The 24,750-nt window shown below is 40.9% G+C and overlaps 1 protein-coding gene across 1 annotated transcript in view; it reads left to right on the top strand.

The window, feature by feature from the left end:
* The window catches only part of LOC138669750 (myosin-binding protein H-like), a 208,450-nt gene extending 183,920 nt beyond the window's left edge, over positions 1 to 24,530 (top strand). Inside the window, exons 9-11 of the mRNA XM_069756474.1 lie at positions 1,463 to 1,649; positions 16,008 to 16,037; positions 24,386 to 24,530. Coding sequence (XP_069612575.1) covers positions 1,463 to 1,649; positions 16,008 to 16,018 — 198 coding nt within the window. The 3' untranslated portion in view covers positions 16,019 to 16,037; positions 24,386 to 24,530. The remainder of the gene's footprint in view (positions 1 to 1,462; positions 1,650 to 16,007; positions 16,038 to 24,385) is intronic.
* Positions 24,531 to 24,750: the final 220 nt, after the last annotated feature.

The raw sequence follows: 24,750 nt of genomic DNA, 5'->3' as shown, positions 1-24,750 counted from the left end.
TTTTTTTTCACCACTTAGATAAAAAAGAACGTAACCAAGTTTGGTGTCTATGAACCTATAATGACCTGGAGAATCATAATGACAGGTCAGTTTTAGCATTTAGTAAACCTAGCAAAAAAGCCAAACAAAAACAAGTATGGGATTGCACTTTTTTTGCAATATCACCGCACTTGGAATTTTTTTCCCGTTTTTGAGGACACGACATGCTAAAACCAATGATGTTTTTCAAAAGTACAACTTGTCCCGCAAAAAATAAGCCCTCACATGGCCATATTGACCAAAAACTAAAAAAGTTATGGCTCTGGGAAGGAGGGGAGCGAAAACGAAAATGCAAAACAGAAAAAAGCTTCGGTCATGAAAGGGTTAAAGAGCATCTGTTCTTTTGCTTACTTCTGATCTAAATTTAAGGTGAGTATGCAGGAGAGGTTTTCTTCTTATGACTCTTCCACACTTCTTTGAAGACCAAATTTGTGCAGGTGTCTCTAAACAATATACCACAACTCCAGAGTCTGCTAAATCTTTCTGAAAATCTTTTGCAGCCAAGTGGGGGTTCTGATTTACTTCTCTAGCCATCCTACGAGCAGCTCTCACTCACTGAAATTTGGCTTGGTGTTGCAGACGTTAACTTGACCTCCACTGTTCCTGTTAACTTCCATTTCTTAATAACATTTCAGACTGAGGAAAAGGCAACTTGGAAATGATTTCCTTTCTTCTTATAGCCTTCTCCTGCTTTATGAGCCGCCACTATTTTCATTTTCAGAGTGCTACGTTTCTAGTAATAAGCAAGCAAGCAAATCTGTTAATACCTGGTATTGTTCTAGAAAGAAAAAAGCAAACAAAGTCCTATCAGGGGAATTATTCAGCAAATTGGGACCTAAAACTTAACTCTTAATTTATAAAATATTAAAGGTCTCATCACAAAGACCAAAATGAAAAGATGCATTGAAAATAACAAACCAAGTAGTACAGCAGCATCTATGCCTCTTAATATGTTTCATGATTTTTTTTGTCTTCATGACAGTCGACTGCTGCTGGTCTCTAAAGTTAACTTTGCGGTCCACTAATACACCCAAGTCTATTGGGCGGTGGATTTATTGTTATAGCAAATTGGTATATGTGAGTGATTGTTATAATGTAGAAAATGTTACTTTTGATTGTATGAGTACATAAGTCTCCAGTATGAATCAAACAGTGGTGTTCATGTGCAATCACAGCTTTATATTGTTCTTTTCATTTCATCAAAGTGAATGGATCAGTGTTTGTACATGTACAGTACTGCTTCGTTTATGTACAAGACTTTGAGGCCTCCACTCTTGGAATCGGTGGGGTTCCCAGCAGTCAGACCCCAAAAAGTCATCTTTTGGATAGGAGATAAATGTATTTAATGGGATAACCTGTTTTGTTATGTTAATGCAAGAACCAGTCCATTTTAAATTTATTTATAAATATATTTGTTTTTAAGCCTAAAGTAGTGTGGATGAAAAATCAGATGGAAATCAGAGAAGACCCCAAATTTCGTTCTCTTGTGAATCAAGGAGTTTGTTCTCTTGAAATCCGCAAGCCTTGTGCCTTTGATGGTGGTGTGTATACATGCAAAGCGGTTAATTCTCTGGGAGAGGCAACTGTAGATTGCAAACTGTGTGTTAAAGGTAAGAGAAAATGTTCAGAATTTAATGATTAACTTATTTTTATGACTTGTAGTTAAGATGAAGTGGACACAGTAATAAAATCTGCTAAACTGTGAAATAGACAGTTAAGGTAAAAGTCATAATGCGTTCACATTCTCTAATGGCACACAGTATATTGACCCCAATGATTGCTAGTTTATATTGCTTTTTTTAACCCCTTGAAGACATAGCCATCTTTCATTTTTACACTTCTGTTTTTCTCCTCACCCTCCAAGGCATATTTTATTGTTTTACTCATCTATGGATATCGCCAGATGAGAACTTATTTTCTGCAGTACTGGTTGTAGTTTTAACACTTTGTAAAACTTCCTTCTCACCTCCAATGGGGGTGGTATTTTTTTGTCCTTTCTCATTCTCTAGTCCTTTACCAGAGGCCTGGGAGTTTGAGGGTTCTGCACAGGATCATAGTTGTTCCCAGCATTGTGCTTTTCTAGACAGAGAGCCCAGATGTTGCTCCTGGGATCTGTTGTACAAATTTTCCCAACTTAGGGGTCATTGCTCCAAGTGCTCCTATCACCACCAGAATCACTGTTGCCTTCACCTTCCACATCTTCTCCAGTTCTCCTTTGAGGCCCTGGTATTTCTGCAGCTTCTCATATTCCTTCTTTCTGATGTTGTTGTCACTTGGCACTGCCACATCCATTATCATTGCTGTCTTCTGATCCTTGTCTACCATCACAATGTCTAGTTGATTAGCCAACACCTGCTTATCCGTCTGGATCTTGAAGTCCCACAGGATTTTAACCCTTTCATTCTCCACCACTTTTTCTGGGGTCTCCCACCTGGACTTAGCCCATATGCTGTGCAGATGTTCCTGTATACAATTCCCGCTACTTGGTTGTGGCATTCGGTATACGCTGTTCCTGCGTGCATTTTGCATCCTGCCACTATGTGTTGGACGGTTTCTGAGGTTTCTTGCATAGTCTGCACCTTGGGTCTTGTCTTGTGTGGTAGATTCCTGCTTCTATGGATCTGGTACTTAGTGCTTGCTCTTGTGCCGCTATGATTAGTGCCTCTGTGCTGTCTCAGAGTCTAGCTTTCTCCAGCCATTGATAGGATTTCTCTGTGTCAACCACCTCCATTATCTGCCGATGGTATATCCCATGTAGCGGCTTGTCTTGCCATGGTGCTTCATATTCCTGTTCTTCCTTCCAGATCTGTTGTTCCTGCCTTAGGCTTTCTCTGCATCTCTTCTTTTGGTGCCATTTTTCTGATGCATTCATGAATACTCCTTGTTTCATCTGTGATGGTGGCTTGGATGCTTATCAAGACTCAACCACCCTCCTTTCTGTTGGTATAAAATCTTTGGGTGTTAGGCTTAGGGTGGAGATCTCCATGCATTGTGAGGAGCATTTTTGTCTATACATCGGCAGCTTCCATCTATTTTTTTGGCCAGCACACTATGCCAGCAGGGTATCTGATAAATGTCAGGGCATATGTAGTGATAGCGCGGATTTTCTGCTTCCCATTGAGGTGGCTCTTCAGGACCTGTCTTACCCTTTGATGGTATTTGGATGTTGCTGCTTTCCTTGCCTCCTCCTCATCATGGTTACCGTATCCCTGTGGGATGCCGAGGTACTTGAGGCATGACTGTTACATGGCTAAAGTTGTTTTCCACACTGAGCTCAGCGATTGGCCGCAGTAATGATGTGCACCAAGGACATGACATGCAACAGCCAAAATACAGCGACCGAAGCAATAGCAAAGAGCCAGAACTGAATAGGGAGGATGACTACTTTCTGTGTTTATTTTACATTTCCGGAATCGTTTACGTCCACTTTTCAAAAATTGAAAAAAACCTATTAATAATTTATTTGAAAATAATGCAAACAATATACCCAGCTATAATGTGCATTACAAGAGTATACAATTTAGTTTTGCTTTTTTTGCCCCTCAGAGTAGTGGACTGGTTGCATGAGGGTATGTGCACACGTCAGGATTTCTTGCAGAAAATTCCTGAAGAAAACCGGACATTTTCTGCAAGAAATCCGCATGCGTTTTTTTCATGTTTTTGACGCGTTTTTTGTGCGTTTTTTTCGTGTTTTTTTCCCAATGCATTAACCCCTTACTGACATCGGACGGTATAGTACGGCCGATGTCAGCTCCCCTGCTTTGATGCAGGGCTCCGCGGTGAGCCCGCATCAAAGCCGGGACATGTTAGCTGTTTTGAACAGCTGACATGTGCCCGCAATAGCGGCGGGTGAAATCGCGATTCACCCGCCGCTATTAAGTAGTTAAATGCCGCTGTCAAACGCAGACAGCGGCATTTAACTACCGCATCCGGCCAGGCGGCCGGAAATGACGTCATCGCCGACCCCCGTCACATGATCGGAGGTCGGCGATGCGTCAGGATGATAAGCATAGAGGTCCTAGAGACCTCTATGGTTACTGATCACCGGTGGCTGTGAGCGCCACCCTGTGGTCGGCGCTCAAAGCACACCTCCATTTCTGCTACATAGCTATGTAGCAGAGGCGATCGTGCTGTGCCTGCTTCTAGCCTCCCATGGAGGCTATTGAAGCATGGCAAAAGTAAAAAAAAAAAAGTAAAAAAAAAATGTGAAAAAAATAAAAAAAATATAAAAGTTTCAATCACCCCCCTTTCGCCCCAATCAAAATAAATCAATAAAAAAAAAATCAAATCTACACATATTTGGTATCGCCACGTTCAGAATCGCCCGATCTATCAATAAAAAAATGCATTAACCTGATCGCTAAATGGCGTAATGAGAAAAAAAATCGAAACGCCAGAATTACGTTTTTTTGGTCGCCGCGACATTGCATTAAAATGCAATAACGGGCGATCAAAAGCACGTATCTGCACCGAATTGGAATCATTAAAAATGACAGCTCGGCACGCAAAAAATAAGCCCTCAACCGACCCCAGATCATGAAAAATGGAGACGCTACGAGTAACGGAAAATGGCGCTTTTTTTTTTTTTTTTTTTTAGCAAAGTTTGGAATTTTTTTTCACCACTTAGGTAAAAAATAACCTAGTCATGTTAGGTGTCTATGAACTCGTTCTGACCTGGAGAATCATAATGGCAGGTCAGTTTTAGCATTTAGTGAACCTAGCAAAAAAGCCAAGCAAAAAACAAGTGTGGGATTGCACTTTTTTTGCAATTTCACCGCACTTGGAATTTTTTTCCCGTTTTCTAGTACACGACATGGTAAAACCGATGATGTCGTTCAAAAGTACAATTCGTCCCACAAAAAATAAGCCCTCACATGGCCAAATTGACAGAAAAATAAAAAAGTTATGGCTCTGGTAAGGAGGGGAGTGAAAAACGAACATGAAAAAACGAAAAATCCCACGGTCATGAAGGGGTTAAATAACGTGAAAAAAGCGAAAAAGCCTCAAAATTCATGAACATGCTGCGTTTTTTACCGTGATGCGTTTTTTTCGCAGAAAAATACGCATCATGTGCACAAAAATTGCGGAATGCATTCTAATTGATGGGATGCATATGTATGCATTTTTTATGCATTTTTATTGTGCTTTAGCGAAAAAACGCAATGTGTGCACACAGCCTGAATGAGATGCTTCAGACACAGCTAAGGGGTATATTGTTTATTAGGCTGGGTTCATATGAGCACATGCAAAAACATTCACTGTTTGGCCTGAAAAAGAGATGATTTAATGTGTTTGTGATCCCAGTGCTACCTTAATATCCTCATTTACATCCATAAGACATCCATTTGTCCATTTTTTTTACATCCATAAGTCCATTTTTTACATTCATATGGCATTGTTTTCTACCAGCAATAATTTAAAAATGTAATAAAATGCAATACACAATTTTATATACAATGGAGCTATAAAAAATGAATTCCATACCATGTATTTGAACCATATGTGATATGTTCTTTGCTCTTTTACTTATTGAATTATATGTGGCCAGTTTGATATGAGATAAAAGTAGTGCATGCAGCAATTTCTTACATGCAGACAATGAGTCTGTGTGTACAACTACCACATTCATATGCACACAAACTGATTATATTGTCTAAACGAGCCCTCTTGGAATCAGAGAGAGGGAGATGAAAGGTATAAGGATATAGATAAAGAATGCTTAGGGGCAGGGATTTTACTACCCCTGTACTTACCAGTCGCTGAGTAATAAGAATTAGCGAGTCTAAAAAATATAGGTGCATACATATATTAGTCACAAGACATAAAATTAATACTGTTTGCCAATAGATCATATTCTCTGTTGAGATCCCATGATGCTAATGTTCGAAAGGTATGCACCCAGTAAATTTGTGCATTTTCACCACTACGTCTAGATCTAGGTACTTGTACGATAACCTGAAACTACCATATGTCTAGCTTAGTTATAATAATGTGGTAAGGGCAGCCATGAATTATTGCAGCGTATGGTGGCTTAATGGCTGGCAATTCTATACCTGATGTGTTGTGTGGTCTCAACTACTGTATGTATAATAGACTGTGAAGGCTTTTGATTAAGTGCATTACAAAGTTTGTCTCACATATGAAGAATCCTTTAATTTGGTATGCTTTACCAGTTTTGGGAGGTGTGCAATATTCAGATTTGATTACGTGAGAGCAGCTAAAGCAGTGGAAACAGGAAACAGTACCTGTCGACATTTCGACTGGTTAAAAATTGTAGTGTAAGACTACGAATGTCACAGAAGTTACATGGTTTTTTATGACACATTAGGGTGTTCAGATTTGAATTCCGGTATTTGGGGATGTGCTCTACTAAGTAACGGCCAGTGTTTTTCTTATGGCATGCTTACGTTTTTCTAGTATCTGACATCCATATTGTATGGAACTGCATTAGAAAGTATTTTCTTCTTGAACTGTGTGCATTATCCCCAGTTACTTTCTTTATTATTCATTTGCTCCTACTACACTTTTGATGCTATGTATATATGTATGTATATGTTTATTTTATACGTACCTATATCTTATTTCCACAGTAGTATATTCATTGCTGCCTTTTATATTTCATGACATTTCATGATTAAGACTCAGGAAAATCGAAATGTCGGTGCTTTGTTACCCACAGTATGAAATTTACTTCTATTTTACACACCCTGACAGAAGTTATGTCGCTTATCCATGTTATGTAAATAAAAGCTTATAACCTGACGTTAAATTTTTCCATTGGTTTTATAAATTATTCTTTTGAAAGCTGAAAACTTCCGAAATGTGGTTTAGGTTAAGAAAATAAATTGGCATCAATGCAGAAATATTGATCAGTTAATGGACACAGAATGGTCAGATTTTGGCAAGGCAAAAGTTTTATCGCCTGGTCATATAATGCATCCAATCCTAGTTTACATCCTCACCTGTGCTCAGTAAATGATCGGTTAATTAGTGTGTGTATAGAAAGAAACCCAGCACCCTTCACTTGAACTGCAACTTGAGTTCTGACAACATGCCTAAAATTCACCCTGTGACCAAAGCCTGGATTATCAAGAGGCTGAAGACCAGATCCATTGCAGAGGTGGCTGGCACCTTTAAAGTATCTAAGTGTCAAGTAAAAAGAATTTAAAGAAAAGATTTGAAGAGACTGGAGATGTGTTTGACAAGTCCAGGTCCGGCGGACCCCGCAAGACAACTGCTCAGGAGGAACGTTTGTTGTTTAGAAAATCCAAAGCAAGCCCCTCTTCCACTGCAGCAGAGCTCCAACAGGCCTGGTCACCTCAAGTCCCTGTGTCAACTAGAACAGTTTGTAGGATTCTGTCTCGAAATGGCCTCCATGGTCGAATCAGTGCCCAGAAGCCAGCACTAAACAAAAGGCAGATAAAAAACCGTGTGGCATTTGCAAAGTCTTTCTGCCTGCTAAACAGATAGACGCTGGAAAAGTGGCAGAAGGTGGATTTCTCTGATGAATCTGCAGTAGAATTACACCACAGCAGCCGCAAATACTGCAGGAGACCTACTGGAGCATGCTTGGATCCAAAATACACCCAGAAAACAGTTACATTTGGTGGTGGAAATATCAATAGCCTAAAATATCAAGAAGTATTAGCTACCTCTTATATTCCAAATCATAAAAGGGGTCAAATTCTGCAGCTGGATGGTTCTCCATCTCATACATCCATCACTACAAAAAAATTCTTCCTGGCTTAAAAAGATCAAGATACTCAAGGACTGGCCAGCCCAGTCATCAGACATGTTTGGGGTAGGATGAAAGAGGAAGCTTGGAAGACAAAACCAAAGAATCTAGATGAATTCTGGGAGACATGCAAGACTGCATTCTTTGCTATTCCTGATGACTTCATTAATAAATTGTATGATTCATTGTTGAACCGCATGGATGCAGCTCATGGATTCAAGCTCATGGAAGTCACACAAAATATTAAATATGACTAATAGCACCACAACTTCATTCATCAATGTTATGCAACATATATTTGTATTTCAGTTAATTATTTATTTGAATATCACATTACTTTCTGTGGGTGACAAAACTTTTGTCTTGCCAAAATCTGACCATTCTGTGTCCATTAACTGATCAATATTTCTGCATTGATGCCAATTTATTTTCTTAACCTAAACCACATTTCGGAAGGTTTCAGCTTTCAAAAGAATAATTTATACAACCAATGGATGAATTCAACGTCAGGGTATAACCTTTAATTTACATAACATGGATAAGTGACATAACTTCAGTCAGGGAGTGTATATGTTCTGTTGAATCACTGAAATGTAGTAAAGACTCCTTATTTTTCATCACATGATCAGTGTGCAGTGATTTTACCTATATGCCATCAAGGAACCCAGCCTTATCTACTTGCACCTCCAACTCATCCAATCGAGTGCAGATCCTCATTCATTGCTTGTTTTTTTCTGGTCCAGTTGCAGAAGTGAATGACACCATTAATTTTACCATGAAATGTACTGAAAACCAAGAAAAAGATTCCATGTTGTGTGTAATTGTGAAAACAAAAGCCACAATTCCCCCTTGGGTTTTGTTTTCATGGAATTCAATGTGCAATGAAATGGCCTGGCAACATGATTCCTCCGGGTAATTGTGATTATTGTGATTTTAAAACTTGGGAATTTTCTTTACTCTTTAGTGGTGAAAAAAATGTGCATGGTGTCACCATTTACTGAGACTTGAAGCTTTATTTTTCTGTTGACGAAGCTACATGAGTGCTTCTTTTTGCAACCCTCATCATGAGCCTGTTTTTTTCTTTAAAGTGCCTGTACTAACATTCCAAGAAATTCACAACCTTTTTCTGCACTACTTTATGTATAATTAATCCATTATTGACATCCGCTGGGCATGTACGACGCAAGTTGGTAGCTGAAATATGTATTAGGCTCACAGGTGAGCCCGCCCCATACTTAACAGATAATGGGTGTGATACTGAGTCAGGACCTGCCTCTAACAGCCGCAGGCAGAGCCTTGTTAGCCTGTTAAATACCACTGTCAAACTCTGACAGCAAAATTGGGGCGTGTCATCCTATGCACCCATCGATGCCCATGATGCTCTAGCAGAGTGCTAATGGGTTGCTATGGTAGCTGGTGGTCTGTTGAAGACCTTTGTGACTGTCATCATGAAGTTCCTATGAAACCCGCAAAAAAACTAAAGATATGAACTGGGATACAAACTGGTGTATTTGCAGCGTGTAAGCGCACGTTAACACTGGGCATGGTAACACAATCCCCACCTTTCCCAATAAAATAAGACACAAACACAGGATTTACTTTGGAATATAAATTGGCCGTGGCGTTTATTTTTTGAGTAACTAAACAAATAATTTAATTTGATAATAATAACCAATACATCCTTTTGTGTAAAATTTCCATAGACAGAATAAACTTCACCATATAAAGTCCAAATCCACCCAAAATCAGGGCGATATTCCCACAAAAATAAACGCACGACTAGAACAAGGGAATACAGAAAAAGGGGGAGGGCGGGTGGGATCTTCAAAAGTTTCTTGAGGTAACTGTGCTGAGCGCACCCAAAACAGCTGATTTATAGGAAAATGACCCCCCCCCCCCCCCCGCTCAGGGTCATCCACCAATGAAAGTCCATAAAAATTGCGGGAAGCACATCTGGCATAAACACAAATTTGCCCAGCAACAAACCTGCTCATGCATGGCACAGCTTACCAGGGCAATAAAATTAACCCTTGAAGGGATCCAAAACTGTTCATAAAAACACATACATAAAATAACCTGGTGGCCGTGTTATCATGTGCCCCCCCTAAGATTTCACTAAGGGGAGGGCGTTCATGGTAACACAATCCCCACCTTTCCCAATAAAATAAGACACAAACACAGGATTTACTTTGGAATATAAATTGGCCGTGGCGTTTATTTTTTGAGTAACTAAACAAATAATTTAATTTGATAATAATAACCAATACATCCTTTTGTGTAAAATTTCCATAGACAGAATAAACTTCACCATATAAAGTCCAAATCCACCCAAAATCAGGGCGATATTCCCAAACGCCAAGCCTCATCGAGGCAAGGCACCCCCAAACGCCCCAGCCAATTCTCAATAATGGCCTGGAGATCTAAATTGAAGATATCCAGGCCAATATCAGACAGATGAACCAAGTCCCGCCTATACAATCCCGGAACTCCGTCTTCAAGATTAACATGCCTGAAAGAAAAGCCGTGAATTAATGGCATAAAATTCTGCATATTCCTATTAACCCGTTTCCTAATACGTTCCAAGAACGAAGAACTCTTCTGGAACCATATTAGCCTAGGAACAATTTCCGAAAAAACAAATGTAGTTTTAGCAAACTCAGTTTTCAAAAAACACAAATCCCTCTTAATGGAAGAAAGGAGGTCAAGAGTTTTCACTTTACCAAGATCGTTGCCACCTAGATGGATAATTACTAAATTCGGATAAGGCCTCTTCTTAACTAACTCACGAAACTCAAAAATCAGGTTCCGCCATAACATCCCCCTCTTACTATGCCAAAAAATCTGGATGATGGAATTATCAAATGACAAATTCTCTGTATAGCATCGTACGGATGCCCTCTTCTCAGCCCAATACACAAAGGAATGTCCAACGATCCAAATAGTGAAAATACCTGAAAGATGAATAACAAGTTAATCATATAATTCAGGACGAATGTATAATTTAAAGCGATTCGACTCCCATCTACCAATTTTCTTTATTGAGGAGTCACTGAGGCCAACTCTAGCAGCCTCAGTAGCTGTCCCAATCCGAAACGAATGGGATGATATTTTTAGATCTCCCAGACCCAGATAATTTAAAGATTTCTTGAGAATGAAATTAAATTGAAAAACCGTTGCTGGCTCTAAATTCATATGTAAAAAGAACGAGCCCCTAAAACTAGGACGAACGGACAGCCATCTCTTAGCATTGGCAAGAGGACAGATGACCGGGTCAGAAATAGCATTAAGTTTGGTCGAAGAACCTCTGCCCAACTGATCAGTTTTAGATTTCCTGATAAATAGAATCAGATGATTCCCGACACATGAAACATCTTCTATAAACAAACCCGCCGGGGCGGCTTTTTTGGAAGAAACAATTTCACTCACTCTCAAAGCTGCAAAAAACGCGAACGAAAACGCAGCGGAAAACAGAGACGCCTCAAAAAGGTCATTACAAAAAGAGGTAAGAGAAAGACAAATGTCCCTTAGTAAATGCACCGAAATAGGACGACGCTTGTCAGGTAAAAATGTAGCTCTCCGAAAACCTTTTAAAAACTGCTTCACGACAAAAATTTCAGTTAGACCTTTTCTACCCAAAATTTTTAGAAAGAATGAAACACCCGCAAGACTTTTTGAGAGAGCTGAGAAGGATAGGCCGTTTCTAACTAAATGCTCAGCAAAACAGATGGCAACAGCTGGATTCACATCCTGATAAGAATAATTATTCACATGACAGAATCTGACCCACATATTCCATGCGGCCGAGTAATCGGCCCATGTTTTATGTGCTAAAGAATTCTCCACAAACGAATGAATCACACTCGGATTAGTTCCCATATCTGAATAGGACAAATTGATTTTCCGTCGTTTAATTCTGCCAGTCGGTCCGAGGACTGAAATGCCTGACGGTGACAAATAAGCCGTGCATCATCATTCTTGACATTTGAAGAAAAAACGGCCTTGAGCCAAATGTTATGTTTCAAACAAAGAAAAATTAGTTGCCTTAGAATTATTGCACAGAACTGGTTCTTGGACGAGAGAGTATTTATCATGAACACAAGGCCCTGCTTGTCTGACCGGAAAACAATGCGCTTGTCGGCTAAGTGCACACTCCAAAAATTGACAGCTAGAAAAATGGAAAAAAGATCTAAAAATACTACATTCCTAGTAATGTAGGCATCAATCCAAAATTGAGGCCAAGACTCAAAAGCCCAATTGGAAGACAATGACAAAGCCATACCGAGGGTTTTGCTAGTGAAATATGATAAATTCAGCTCCTCAGAGGATACGAAGGGAGACTGCCAAAGGGTCTTACCATTAAAATCTGAAAGAAACTGCCACCAAATTTGTAAATCGTCCTTCGTATCCTTGCCGAGACGCAGATGAGCGTGAGGAGAGGAGTGACCAGCAGTAAGATCATAAAGTCGCTTAGAAAAAACCCTGCCCATAGGTATCACTTTTAGGGCAAAATTCAACATTCCTAACAACGACTGGAGCTCTTTGAGAGTAACCTTATCCCTAGTTAAAAAACTAAGAATTAAAGAACGCAGCCTAGCAATTTTATCGTCTGGTAAAGAGCACGTCATCGAGACAGAGTCAATGCGAATACCAAGAAATTCCAGAGAAGAACAGGGACAAACCGTCTTCTCCTCTGAAATCGGAACTCCAAAAAACTCGCAAATTTTCAAAAAAGTAGATAGTAGAGAAGAACACGCGTCCGAACCCGAAGGGCCAATAAATAAAAAGTCATCCAAATAATGTAAAACTCCCCCTCTAGCAACGGAAAATTCAACAACCCAATGCAGAAATGAAGAAAATGCTTCAAAATAAAAACATGACAGTGAAAACCCCATAGGAAGGCACTTGTCAAAAAAGAATTCATTATCAAAAACTAAACCGAGAGAATTAAAACCTAAGGGATTAACTGGTAACAATCTAAAAGCAGACTTTATGTCAGATTTAGACATAAGAGCATCTCTACCGAACCTCTGAAGGATTTCAATGGCCTCATCAAAAGAAGAATATTTAACTGAGCATACCTCCGTGTTGACTTCATCGTTCAGGGAAGCTCCCTTCGGATAAGACAGATGGTGTATTAACCGAAATGAGCCCAGCTCTTTTTTAGGCACCACCCCAATCGGGGAGATCCTAAAGTTTCTAAATGGAGGGGAATCAAATGGCCCAGCCAATCTACCTAACTCCAGCTCTTTTAGAAGTTTCTCTTTGACAATCAAAGGATATTCTGCTGCAGAGGGCAAATTACGAACCAATTGACACCCCTCACCTTTAAATTGAGGAACAAAAAATCCCTCACTAAACCCTTGAAATAGCAGAGAACTAATCTCCTGATTTGGAAAAGCCTCTAGCCATGGGACCATGTTTTGGAGCTTCACTGGAGTCTGCGCTTTTTGCCATTGGCTCCTTAATAGCCCCCTGCTGTCCAGACTGAAATTGTTTTCTGTAACATTTCGACATTGGGTGACTGCCCCCACAAAAGGAACATTCATGCCGAAAGCGGCAATTAAGAGCCCACTTACAGTTACCTTCATTAAAAGCAAAGCAGAAACCTTTCTTGAGAGGGGCATTCACATTCTGCCGAGATGTTGTGACTCTCTGAGGCAACATTAAATTTATCCAAAGACCAATATCTTTCTTACCCCAAGCTAAATTAGGATACATAGCTAATTTTTGCCTAAAAGATTCATCGTACTGCAGCCATGCCATCCCTCCAAAATTCCTATAAGCTTCCAAAATTGCATCTAGGTGTTGGAAAAGGCCTGAACACACATTGGGATGTTTTTCCCCTAAAACAGCAGCATAGATGGAAAACGCTTGGAGCCAATTGTTAAATGATTTACTGTTAACAACCTTTTTCTTTTCCTCAGACTCCTCCTTTTTGTCAAATCTATGCTGCTGTTCCTTAACAGAAGGTAACAAGGAGAAAATGTCAACATAATCTCTTTTCCAAATTTGTTCTTTCACGGAGGGACTCAGATGAAATCCCAGAGGGGATACATCACATGTCAGTGACTCCTTCAGCAGCACCTCAGGTAAACCGGGCTTCATAACAACACTCCCTGAGGCAGGATCGTTGCAAGAAGCAAGGTTAGGCATTGAAGTGAGCGAACTGCTAGAAAAGCATTCTAAGATAACATCTCTGATAAAAGTCTTAAAGTTTGAGGAAGAGACAGACGGGGGGACAGTAATAACCTCACCCATTTCTTGCTGGACGACCTCATGCTCCATGGAGACTTCGGCATTCAGGACCCCATGAGCTGGTGACCGGTGACGTGAATGCGGGCTGTAGTCGACATCATATTCAGAGGCCGGAGACCCCGACCTCCAGGATGCTGCTGCAGCGGCAGCTGCGCTCACCTCGGTTGGACGCGAACTCCTAGACTGTCGGCAGGCTGTCGCTGGAGCTCCCTGGGCCACAGCAGCTCTTTTATGGCCGCGGTGGCTAGATGAGCCTTGCGCAGGATGATCCGCACCCGGTGCCACCGAAAATGGAGAGCGACACCTAGCGGAGGTTCCGGCAGGAGGTATCGACGGCGCCGGCCGGATGCGACAAGCTTCCCCGGGCTCCCGCGATGGGCTGCGGGACTTCCGGTGAGCGGACCTTCTACTTCCTCTGCGTGGCTCCGGCGTCCGGTCAGGAGCTCTCGATGCCGTCGGCGGTGAATAGGAGTTCCTGGGTCGGCGACTCCTGGTTGAGCTGCGGCAAGGAGGCGGCGGAGGTTGCAGCTCACAAGGGACTGGAGGACAGAGCGGAGATTGCGGCGCAGGAGCTGATAAAGCCTCCAGGGAGGAGGTAGGTTTTATAGCCGGATTATCAGCTAAACAGCTCCGCAGCCACTCTACTCCGCCCTCATCCTCTGCCCTTCGGAGCAGCTGCTGTAACAGCTCCTCCATCCTCTGTCCTCTTGTATCTTCTTATCTTCAAAAGTTTCTTGAGGTAACTGTGCTGAGCGCACCCAAAACAGCTGATTTATAGGAAAATGACCCCCCCCCCCCCCCCCCCGCTCAGGGTCATCCACCAATGAAAGTCCATAAAAATTGCGGGAAGCACATCTGGCATAAACACAAATTTGCCCAGCAACAAACCTGCTCATGCATGGCACAGCTTACCAGGGCAATAAAATTAACCCTTGAAGGGATCCAAAACTGTTCATAAAAACACATACATAAAATAACCTGGTGGCCGTGTTATCATGTGCCCCCCCTAAGATTTCACTAAGGGGAGGGCGTTCAATGAACAGAAAAAAGACATTTCCTTTGAAACACAGTCTGTAAATACTAAAAATAAACACATGTGGTATGCATCTAGTCTATCAAAATATAAAGATACTTATCTTATTTGGTAAAAACAATAGCCATAAAGAAATCTAAAACACCACAATTTACGTTTTTTGAGAAACCGCAATACCACAAAAAAATACTGTAAAAAATGATCAAAATGTTATATCTATCCCAACTTATATTAATTAAACTCTTGTCTTGACCCACAAAAAATAAGCCCTGACACAGCTCTATCAACCAAAAAATGAAAACACTATTGGTCTTGGAAAAAATTTTTTTATACAAATATCCCATTTTTATTTTACCACTAAAATAATAAAAAAAATTGGACAAGTTTGAGATTGCCATAATTGTACCGGTGAGGAGAATCATGTTGCCAGGTATTTTTTGTCACACAATGTACGCCGTAAAAACAATTTTCAAAAACGGTGTCATAATTGCATTTTTTGTTTTCTACACTTTCACCGTTCTTGGTATTTTTTATTCATTTTCCAGTACACTATGTGGTAAAATCAATAATGTCATTCAAAATATAACTCGTCCCACAAAAAAGCAAGTCCTAATACAGCTGGGTGGATAGAAAAAAAAATATATGGCTCTTGGAAGAACGGGAGGAAAAAGATGACACAAAACCAAAACCAAAACTAGCCATGTCAGCAAGGGGTTAAATCTGTGTACTGTCAGTGTTTCTACACGTGTGTATATATATATATATATATATATATATATATATATATATTTATATATATATACACACACACACACAGTAATATGAAGCTTTCTATTATCATGGTGATGATAATATATACCGTATATTTGCTGTTTATGAAATTTTTTAATGTTGTTACACATAGGAGTACAGTAAAGTCACTAATCTACTGCATTTGTTTTCTAGCGCCACAATAAACAGATTTTTCATTACAAGGTAAGAAATGAAATACAATGTAAATAAGCTTAAATCAGTAATGATAATTAAAGGGATTTACAAGCAATTACATTAATCAAAGCAGTGTAGGCAATAAAAGGCCCCATTCTAACAGTTGATTTGTGTGCTGACATTGACCCATGCCAATGTAATATGGATTAACCTAAGCTGAGGATATTCCATCAGTATGTTTCAGATTTATGAGTAAACTTAATAGGTTTTGTGCATTTTTACCCGATTTGACAGTAAGCAAATATTATTTACATTTGCTGTAAATGTAAATGTTCACCAAATTGTTCACCAGCTCTAACAAATCTTGACAGACTCTGCCCACCTTACTCATTTTTTGGCCAGTGGCAATAAAAGATGAAAAATTTCCATGTCACCACTTTAGCTGAGCAATCTTACACTACAAACTGGTGTAAATTACTAAAGTATTATGAGTCTATAAATTTTGTCTAAAAAATGAACCACATTTATGTATTTTCAGATATGTTTATTCGCACTGTTTATCATTAAGCTGTATTCCAAGGCGAGAGCTATTCTTATCTATATATAATATATATATATATATATATATATATATATATATATATATATATATATATATATATATATATATATATATATATTAGCATTTCCCTTACTTCGGGTCTTGGGGGACACTCCTGCCAGACTTTGTCTCAACACATTTATGCCTCCAAGCGCATCTTGAAGCGCACACACAGCGCTCCCTGGCTGTAACGTGGGTCACTGCACCACATACCTCCCCCCTTTGTTCAACCCTATTGCCCTGTTGGGGTGGACACATGACATAAATCCGGGGTCCCGATACCGGGTACGCAAGTCACCTTGCCCTACCAGTCGAGAGGACCGTCTCAGTCGGATTTGAGCATCCCTCATCATCACACCCTTGTTAGGTTTTCCCCGTCCCCAGCGGTCAACATGTAGGCTTTGAACATTAACCCTCAAGTCACCATCTGTCTGTGTCAACAGATCTTTAGTCACCACATTTTTGCTACAAGGTCTTCCACCTATGTCACTCATCCCTGAGTCAACTGAGGTAACACTACTTCTTTCATTAGGTTGTGTACTTCCACCCCCTTTTTTGTCCACATTTCGGGTCAAACGTGGCAGCCCTCTTCCATCAACTGAATGCAGCAGTCCTGTAAGGCGCCGTCCTTCAACTCTTAGCTGCTCCATTTCCTTCAAAGATACCATACGATATTCCAACAGAATCTGTATTTCGCTAAGACTCTCCTCTGTTCCCACAACGAAGAAGGGAACCATACCCTTTTCCCAAGACAACTGTACTTCGTGGACACCAGGCATTCTCAACCTCACCACTCCAGATTTATCCACCACTTCTTGCATGGCTTGACCATTACTTCCAATGACTCTTTTTACCATAGATACAGGTACCTGTATTACAGTTTCCTGAAGACTCTGAGCTTTCCTCACATGCTCCAGCCGTCTTACAGCGTCTTCATTCCGCAATTGTGCTCACATATCTCCAGTGCATGTCACTCAGGGTAGCTACTTTCTTCGCTGTGACATCAGTTGTGGACAGTATCACTAACTGATTTGTTTCCGGGGTCCAGCTCACTTTACACGCCCCCACAGCCTTCTTGAACACTTCATGCATAGATTCCTTGGCACATGCCTCTCTCAGGTCTTCAGGTATGTCTATCATGCTCTTGAACAAGGAACTCTCCTTCTCCTCTGCTGTCTTTAGACACCTGTCTTGTTCAGCTTTCAGAGCCAACTTCCTCTGAATATCACCAGTTTCCAGAAGTTTGGCCAGGATAGACACCTGCCCCTCCACCTTCTCCCAGGCTGCTTTATGCATGGACTGGCTTTCTTCCAGGCGACCTCTGAGCTCCGCCAGCTCTTTCTATGAGGCACTCACACGGCACTCAGCAGCCTGTCTCCAAAGCTCCTCTTGCTTTAACCGGGTTTCTACTTCAGGCCCCACTCCTTTGGTGGCCTCCTCCACTTCTTCACAAGGTGCAACTGGTACCATTTCTTTGCACCCTTTACGTCTCCAGCGACAGGAAGACTTTCTTTTGGTGGGGCTCTTCTTTACTGTACTCCCTAACTTCCTCAGAGTCACAGTCACCCACATAGTCTGTGTCATACACCACAGTATGGTGAACCCCCAAGTCACACTCTTTCTGGGCGTCAGCTCCACACGTTTTATCTACCACATCACAAAGAGTCATATTGTGGAACACGTCAGGTGACATCATGTCTGTAAGTTGGGACCGTCCATCATTTTCCTTGGTCACGCCTAATTTAGGACTGTCAACTATAGAGGGTGCATTCTCTGCAACAGTTTTCATACACATTAACACCACAGACACTTTCCCTTTTATCCACCCTTCCCACAAGGTTTCCAAGTCTCGCCCTATTACCATAGTGTGCGGTAAGTCCGGGACTACCCTTACTTCATGGTACGTGGACCCCTCTGTCATGTCAATGTAGAGACAGGCTGTCAAATGTCGTTTAACGTCCCCACCTGTGTCATTCACTCTTGTCCCTAACCCAGGTGACACAATGCATTTAGAAGGGGTTCTCAGTAAAGTCGCTTCACTCCCTGGGTCTATCAGTCCCACCACACTTTCTCCATCCAAAGAAAAGGAGCACTGTTGTGACATTACATTAGCTGAGCAATTCACAGTATAGCATGGACCTGCATAGCACAACTGCGCCTGGGGCCAACCGGTCTGCGCCACCCCTTTAACTTCAGGAGGCTCCGCCCTTTTTTGGATTCCACCCCCCTTTAGCGTCACCACCCCTTTTTGGGCAACTACTACCTTTTGGGATACCGCCCCCTTTTTGGACTCTGCTCATTTTTGGCAACCATCCCTTTTTGGGTTTTCCACACCATTTTTGGGACACTACCCCTTTTAGGGACACCACCCAACGGTATTCTCCGGCACCAGTTCACACAGTACAGAAAAAAAACTGGCCCTTTAAGAGTCTGCACAAAAAATTTTTTTTATTTTTTTTTCAACTCTCCAGCTCCTGCTGAACCTCTTGCTGCAACTGCAGCTGCACTTCACAATGCTCTGTACAGCTCCACTGCAGACTTCGTGGACCCACCGATCCACAGCAAGACGCTTGTCACCTTCGTAACCCGCCGAGTTACAGCATGACGCTTGTCACCTTCGTAACCCCGCCGAGTTACAGCAACAAGACGCTTGTCACCTTCATAATCCTGCTGAGTTACAGCATTACAGTACAAACACAGTTTCTCACTGATCAGTATAACACACGTTTGTCAGACCGTCGACTCCTCTAGCGCTGCACATGTGCTTCTTGGGGCGTTGCTCGCATTCGAAACACCAATTGTAGCGTTTCCCTTACTTCGGGTCTTGGGGGACACTCCTGCCACACTTTGTCTCAACACATTTATGCCTCCAAGCGCATCTTGAAGCACACACACAGCGCCCCCTGGCTGTAACATGGGTCACTGCACCACTAATATATATATATATATATATATATATAAATATATAAATATATATATATATATATATATATATATATATATATATATATACTGTATTTTCTGGCGTATAAGACTACTTTTTAACCCCTGAAAAACTTCTCAAAAGTCGGGTATCGTCTTATACGCCAGGTGTCGTCTTATAGGGCAGGTGCGGAGTAATCTGCGGTCGCCGCATATTGTGGGGGGAGCGACCCCAATGACGAGGTGAGGGGGCACCTCACCGGGAAGGTGTAAGTGGAGCAGAGAAGGAGATAATAGGATACAAGGGCGAGCCAGATGAGTGAAAGAGGAGTGTTTTTCTAGACAGCATCGCTCTCTCTCTTTTTTGCATAACCCTGGAATCCCAGACGCTGACAGATTGCTTCACTTACACCTTCCTGGTGAGGCGCTCCCTCACCTCGTCATCGGGACCACTCCCCCCCACTATATACGTCGACCGCAAATTGCTCCGCACCCACCCTATAAGACGACACCCGGCATATAAGACAACCCCCGACTTTTGAGAAGATTTTATATTTTAACTGGAAAAGTTGGGGGTCGTCTTATACGCCCAGTCGTCTTATACGCCGGAAAATACGGTATATATATATATATATATATATATATACACACACAGTGGGGAAAAAAGTATTTATTCAGCCACCAATTGTGCAAGTTTTCCCTCTTAAAAAGATGAGAGGCCTGTAATTGACATCATAGGTAGACCACAACTATGAGAGTCAAAATGAGAAAACAAATCCAGAAAATCACCTTGTCTGATTTGGTAAGATTTATTTAGCAAATTATGGTGGAAAACAAGTATTTGGTCACCTAAAAACATGCAAGATTTCTTGCTCTCACAGACCTGTAGCTTCTTAAGAGACTCCTCTGTCCTTCACTCATTACCTGTAGTAATCGCACCTGTTTGAACTTGTTATCAGTATAAAAGACACCTGTCCACAACCTCAAACAGTCAAACTCCAAACTCCACTATGGTGAAGACCAAAGAGCTGTCGAAGGACACCAGAAACAAAATTGTAGCCCTGCACCAGGCAGGGAAGACTGAATCTGCAATAGGCAAGCAGCTTGGTGTGATGAAATCAACTGTGGGAGCAATAATAAGAAAATGGACGACATACAAGACCACTGATAATGTCCCTCGATCTGTGGCTCCATGCAATATCTCACCCTGTGGGGTAAAAATGATCACAAGAATGGTAAGCAAAAATCCCAGAACCACATGGAACCTAGTGAATGACCTGCATAGAGCTGGGACCACCATAGCAAAAGCTACCATCGGTAACACACCATACACCAGGGACTCAGATTCTGCAGTGCCAGACGTGTCCCCCTGCTTAAGCCAGTACATGTCTGGGCCCATCTGAAGTTTGCTAGAGAGCAGTTGGATTATCCAGAAGAGTAATGGGAGAATGTTATATGGTCTGATGAAACCAAAGTAGAACTGCTTGATAGAAACAAAACTCGTCGTCTTTGGAGGAGACATAATGCTGAGTTGCATCCAAAGAACACCATACCTACTGTGAAGCATGGGGGTGGCAAAATCATGCTTTGCGGCTGTTTCTCTGCAATTTTTAGTGCAAACCTCCTTCTGTCAGCAATGGCATTGAAGATGAAACATGGATGGGTCTTTCATCATGATAATTATCACAAGCACCCTGCCAGGACAATGAAGGAGTGGCTTCGTAAGAAGCATATGAAGGTCCTGGAGTGGCCTAGCCAGTCTCCAGATCTCAACCCCATAGAAAACCTTTGGAGGGAGTTGAAAGTCCGTGTTGCCCAGCGACAGGCCCAAAACATCACTTCTCTAGAGGAGATCTGCATGGAGGAATGGGCCAACATACCACCAACTGTATGCCAGCCTTGTGAAGACTTACAGAAAACGTTTGACCTCTGTCATTGCCAGCAAAGAATATGTAGAAAATATTGTGATGAACTTTTGTTAATGACCAAATGCTTATTTTCCACCATAATTTGTAAAATAAATCTTGCCAAATCAGACAAGGTGAATTTCTGGATTTGTTTTCTCATTTTGACTCTCATAGCTGTGGTCTACCTATGATGTCAATTACAGGCCTCTCTCATCTTTTTAAGTTGGAGAACTTGCAAAATTGGTGGCTGACTAAATACTTATATATATATATGTATATATATACAGACGGTTTTTCCGTCTGTCTGTCTGTCTTTCTGTCTGTCTGTCCTGGAAATCCCACGTCTCTGATTGGTCGAGGCTGCCAGGCCTCGACCAATTAGCGACGGGCACAGTATCGACGTAGAAATCCCGCGTCTCTGATTGGTCGAGGCCGCCAGGCCTCGACCAATCAGCAACGAGCACAGTATCAACGTAGATGTCATAATGGTTGCCATGGCGACGATGATGTCATAAAGGTTGCCTCGACCAATCAGCGACGGGCACAGTCTGCCGCGAATTCTGGAATCATCATTGTCCATATATTATGGGGACATGCATATTCTAGAATACCCGATGCGTTAGAATCGGGCCACAATCTAGTATATATATATATATATATATATATATATATATATATATACACACACACATATACACTGTATATTGTGAGATAGCACTCCCTGAGTATGTTGGGGAACACTCGCCTGGCAATGGGATTAATGCACACAGGAACGGTTTCTCACTTAATCATGCCATCCGGTTTATTTGAATGCAGCATAAATGTAGCATAAACTGGATAGAGTACAGTCCATACCACTACACCCACGAAACATAATAAGACACCAGTCTGTTCATATAGCAGATACACCTCTCTGCCTTCTTGCAACCCCCTTGTCTGACTTTCATTTTTTCATTTTCATAGATCTTTTATTTATCATTATTTTTGTCAGATTCAAGTAATTTCTGTGACCATTGTGGGGTTTTCTGTCATTAAACGAGGAGTACCAACAATTTTGACCATGTGTGTACATATATATATATATATATATATATATATATATGTTATTTAGACATACAGTGGCTTGAGAGAGTATTCACCCCCTTTACTTTTTACCCATTTTGTTACATTATAACATGTGTGTAAATATTTTCGTAATCTGATTTGTGTGTTATGCATCAGCACTCAATAGTCTAAGTTGGTGAAGTGAAAGAAAAATATAGACATAAATTAAATTTGTGATCAAATAACTAAAAATTGGCATGTTCATATGTATTCACCCCTTTTGTGATGAAGCCCCTAAAAATTTCTGGTGCAAGCAATTGTCTTCATAAGTCACATGCCTAGTGAAAGGAATGTGTGCAATCTAAGTGTCACTTATTCGTGAGTATACACACACCTTTTCTGAAAGGCCATAGAGACTGCAACACCATTAAGCAAGAGTCACCACTAACTAAACAACATCATGATGACCAAGGAGATCTCCAAACAAGTCAGTGACAAAGTTGTTGAGTGGTACAAGTCAGGGTTGGGTTATAACAAAAAATTCCAATGATGATCCCCCTGACCACCATAAAATCCATTATCATCAAATGGAAAGAACTCCAAAGACATACTGATAGGGAATTTAGATTGTGAGCTTCATCTGGGACAGTGATGATTATGTGTGCAAACTGTAAAGAACTGTGGAATATGTTAGCGCTATATTAAAAAAAATAAAGATCATTATTATAACGTGGTGGTACAACAAACCTGCCAAAAGTGGGCCCTTCACCAAAACTCTCAGCCCGGACAAGGAGGGCATTAATGAGAGAAGCAGCACAGAAACCAAAGGTACCCCAGAAGACGCTGCAAAGTTCCCAAGCAGAGACTGGATTATATGTCCATACTACCACAATAAGCCATACACTCTATAGATGAGGCACTTATGGAAGACCTGGCAGAAAAAAAGCCTTACATACAAATTGTAAGGTTCGTTTTGAGTTTGCCAAAAGACATATGGGAGACTCCTCAAATGTATAGAGGAAGGTGCTGTAGTCAGATGAGACCAAAAGGGAACTTTTTGGCCACCAAAGTAAATAATTTGTCTGGCGCCAAACCAACAAAGTTCATCACCCCAAAAACACCATCCCAACAGTAAAACATGGTGGTGGCATGTGGTGTTGTTTTTCGGCAGCAGGGACAGGGAATGCGATCTGAGTTGAGGGGAAGATGGATGGTATGAAATACAGAGATAATCTTGAGGAAAACCTGTTGCAGTCTGTCAATGAGTTGAGACTGGCACGGAGCTTCACCTTCCAACAACACAATGACCCAAAGCATACTGCTAAAGCAACACTCGAGTGGTTTAATGGAAAGTATGTAAATGTTTGAGTAGCCTAGTCCAAGATCAGACCCTAATACAATTGAGAATCTGTGGTCAGACTTGAAGATTGCTATTCATCAGAGGAAACCATCTAACTTGAAGGAGCTGAAGCAGTTTTTCCTTGAGGAATGGGCCAAAATCCCAGTGAAAAGATGTGGAAAGCTCATAGAGACTTATCCAAAGTGACTTACGGCTGTAATTGCTGCAAAAAGAGGCTCTACAAAGTACTGACTTTAGGGGGGTGAATAGTTATGTACACTGAAGTGTTCAGTTATTTCGTCCAATTTTGTTGTTTGCTTCACAATAACAAGAAAACGTAGTGTTCACAGTTCTAGGAATGTTTTCTAAATGAACTGATGCAGACCCTCAAAAAAACAGTGAAATTCAAGGTTGTGAGGTAGTAAAACATGAAAAAGCCATGGTGGGCAAGCCACTGTACTGTATATATATTTTTTCACCTTTTCTAGTTGTTTTCATAAATCATCAGATATCTATTTTTGCTTATGTTTATGTGCACTTAATGTAACTCATTTGTGACCCTTTTTTTTCCCTTCTATTTTAGGATGGATTTATCAGTGAGCGTTATCTAATTATCTAATATTGCATATACTGTCAAGATGTATTGATGTCTTCAGAGATGCACAACATATGTGTATTTGTTGTACTGTCTCTCATCTGACTATTCAGCTTGCAAATAAAATAAAATATATAGTGGCACGAAGTTGTGTGTAATTTATTTGTCACAATTCTGTATGTAAAATAATTTACGATAATATCTGACAGGTCAGCCTATCATTAAATTCTCTAAATCATTAAAATTGCAATAAAAAGGCACTTCCTTCAGTTTTGTGGATTGTCAATAATTCCAAACCAATCTTCCACATTGACCGTATTCACACACATTGCATAAGCATAGTACTCATTAAA

The sequence above is a fragment of the Ranitomeya imitator genome, chromosome 3, assembly GCF_032444005.1.
Source record: "Ranitomeya imitator isolate aRanImi1 chromosome 3, aRanImi1.pri, whole genome shotgun sequence".
Taxonomy (NCBI): domain Eukaryota; kingdom Metazoa; phylum Chordata; class Amphibia; order Anura; family Dendrobatidae; genus Ranitomeya; species Ranitomeya imitator.
This window is presented reverse-complemented; position numbering and strand designations above follow the sequence as displayed.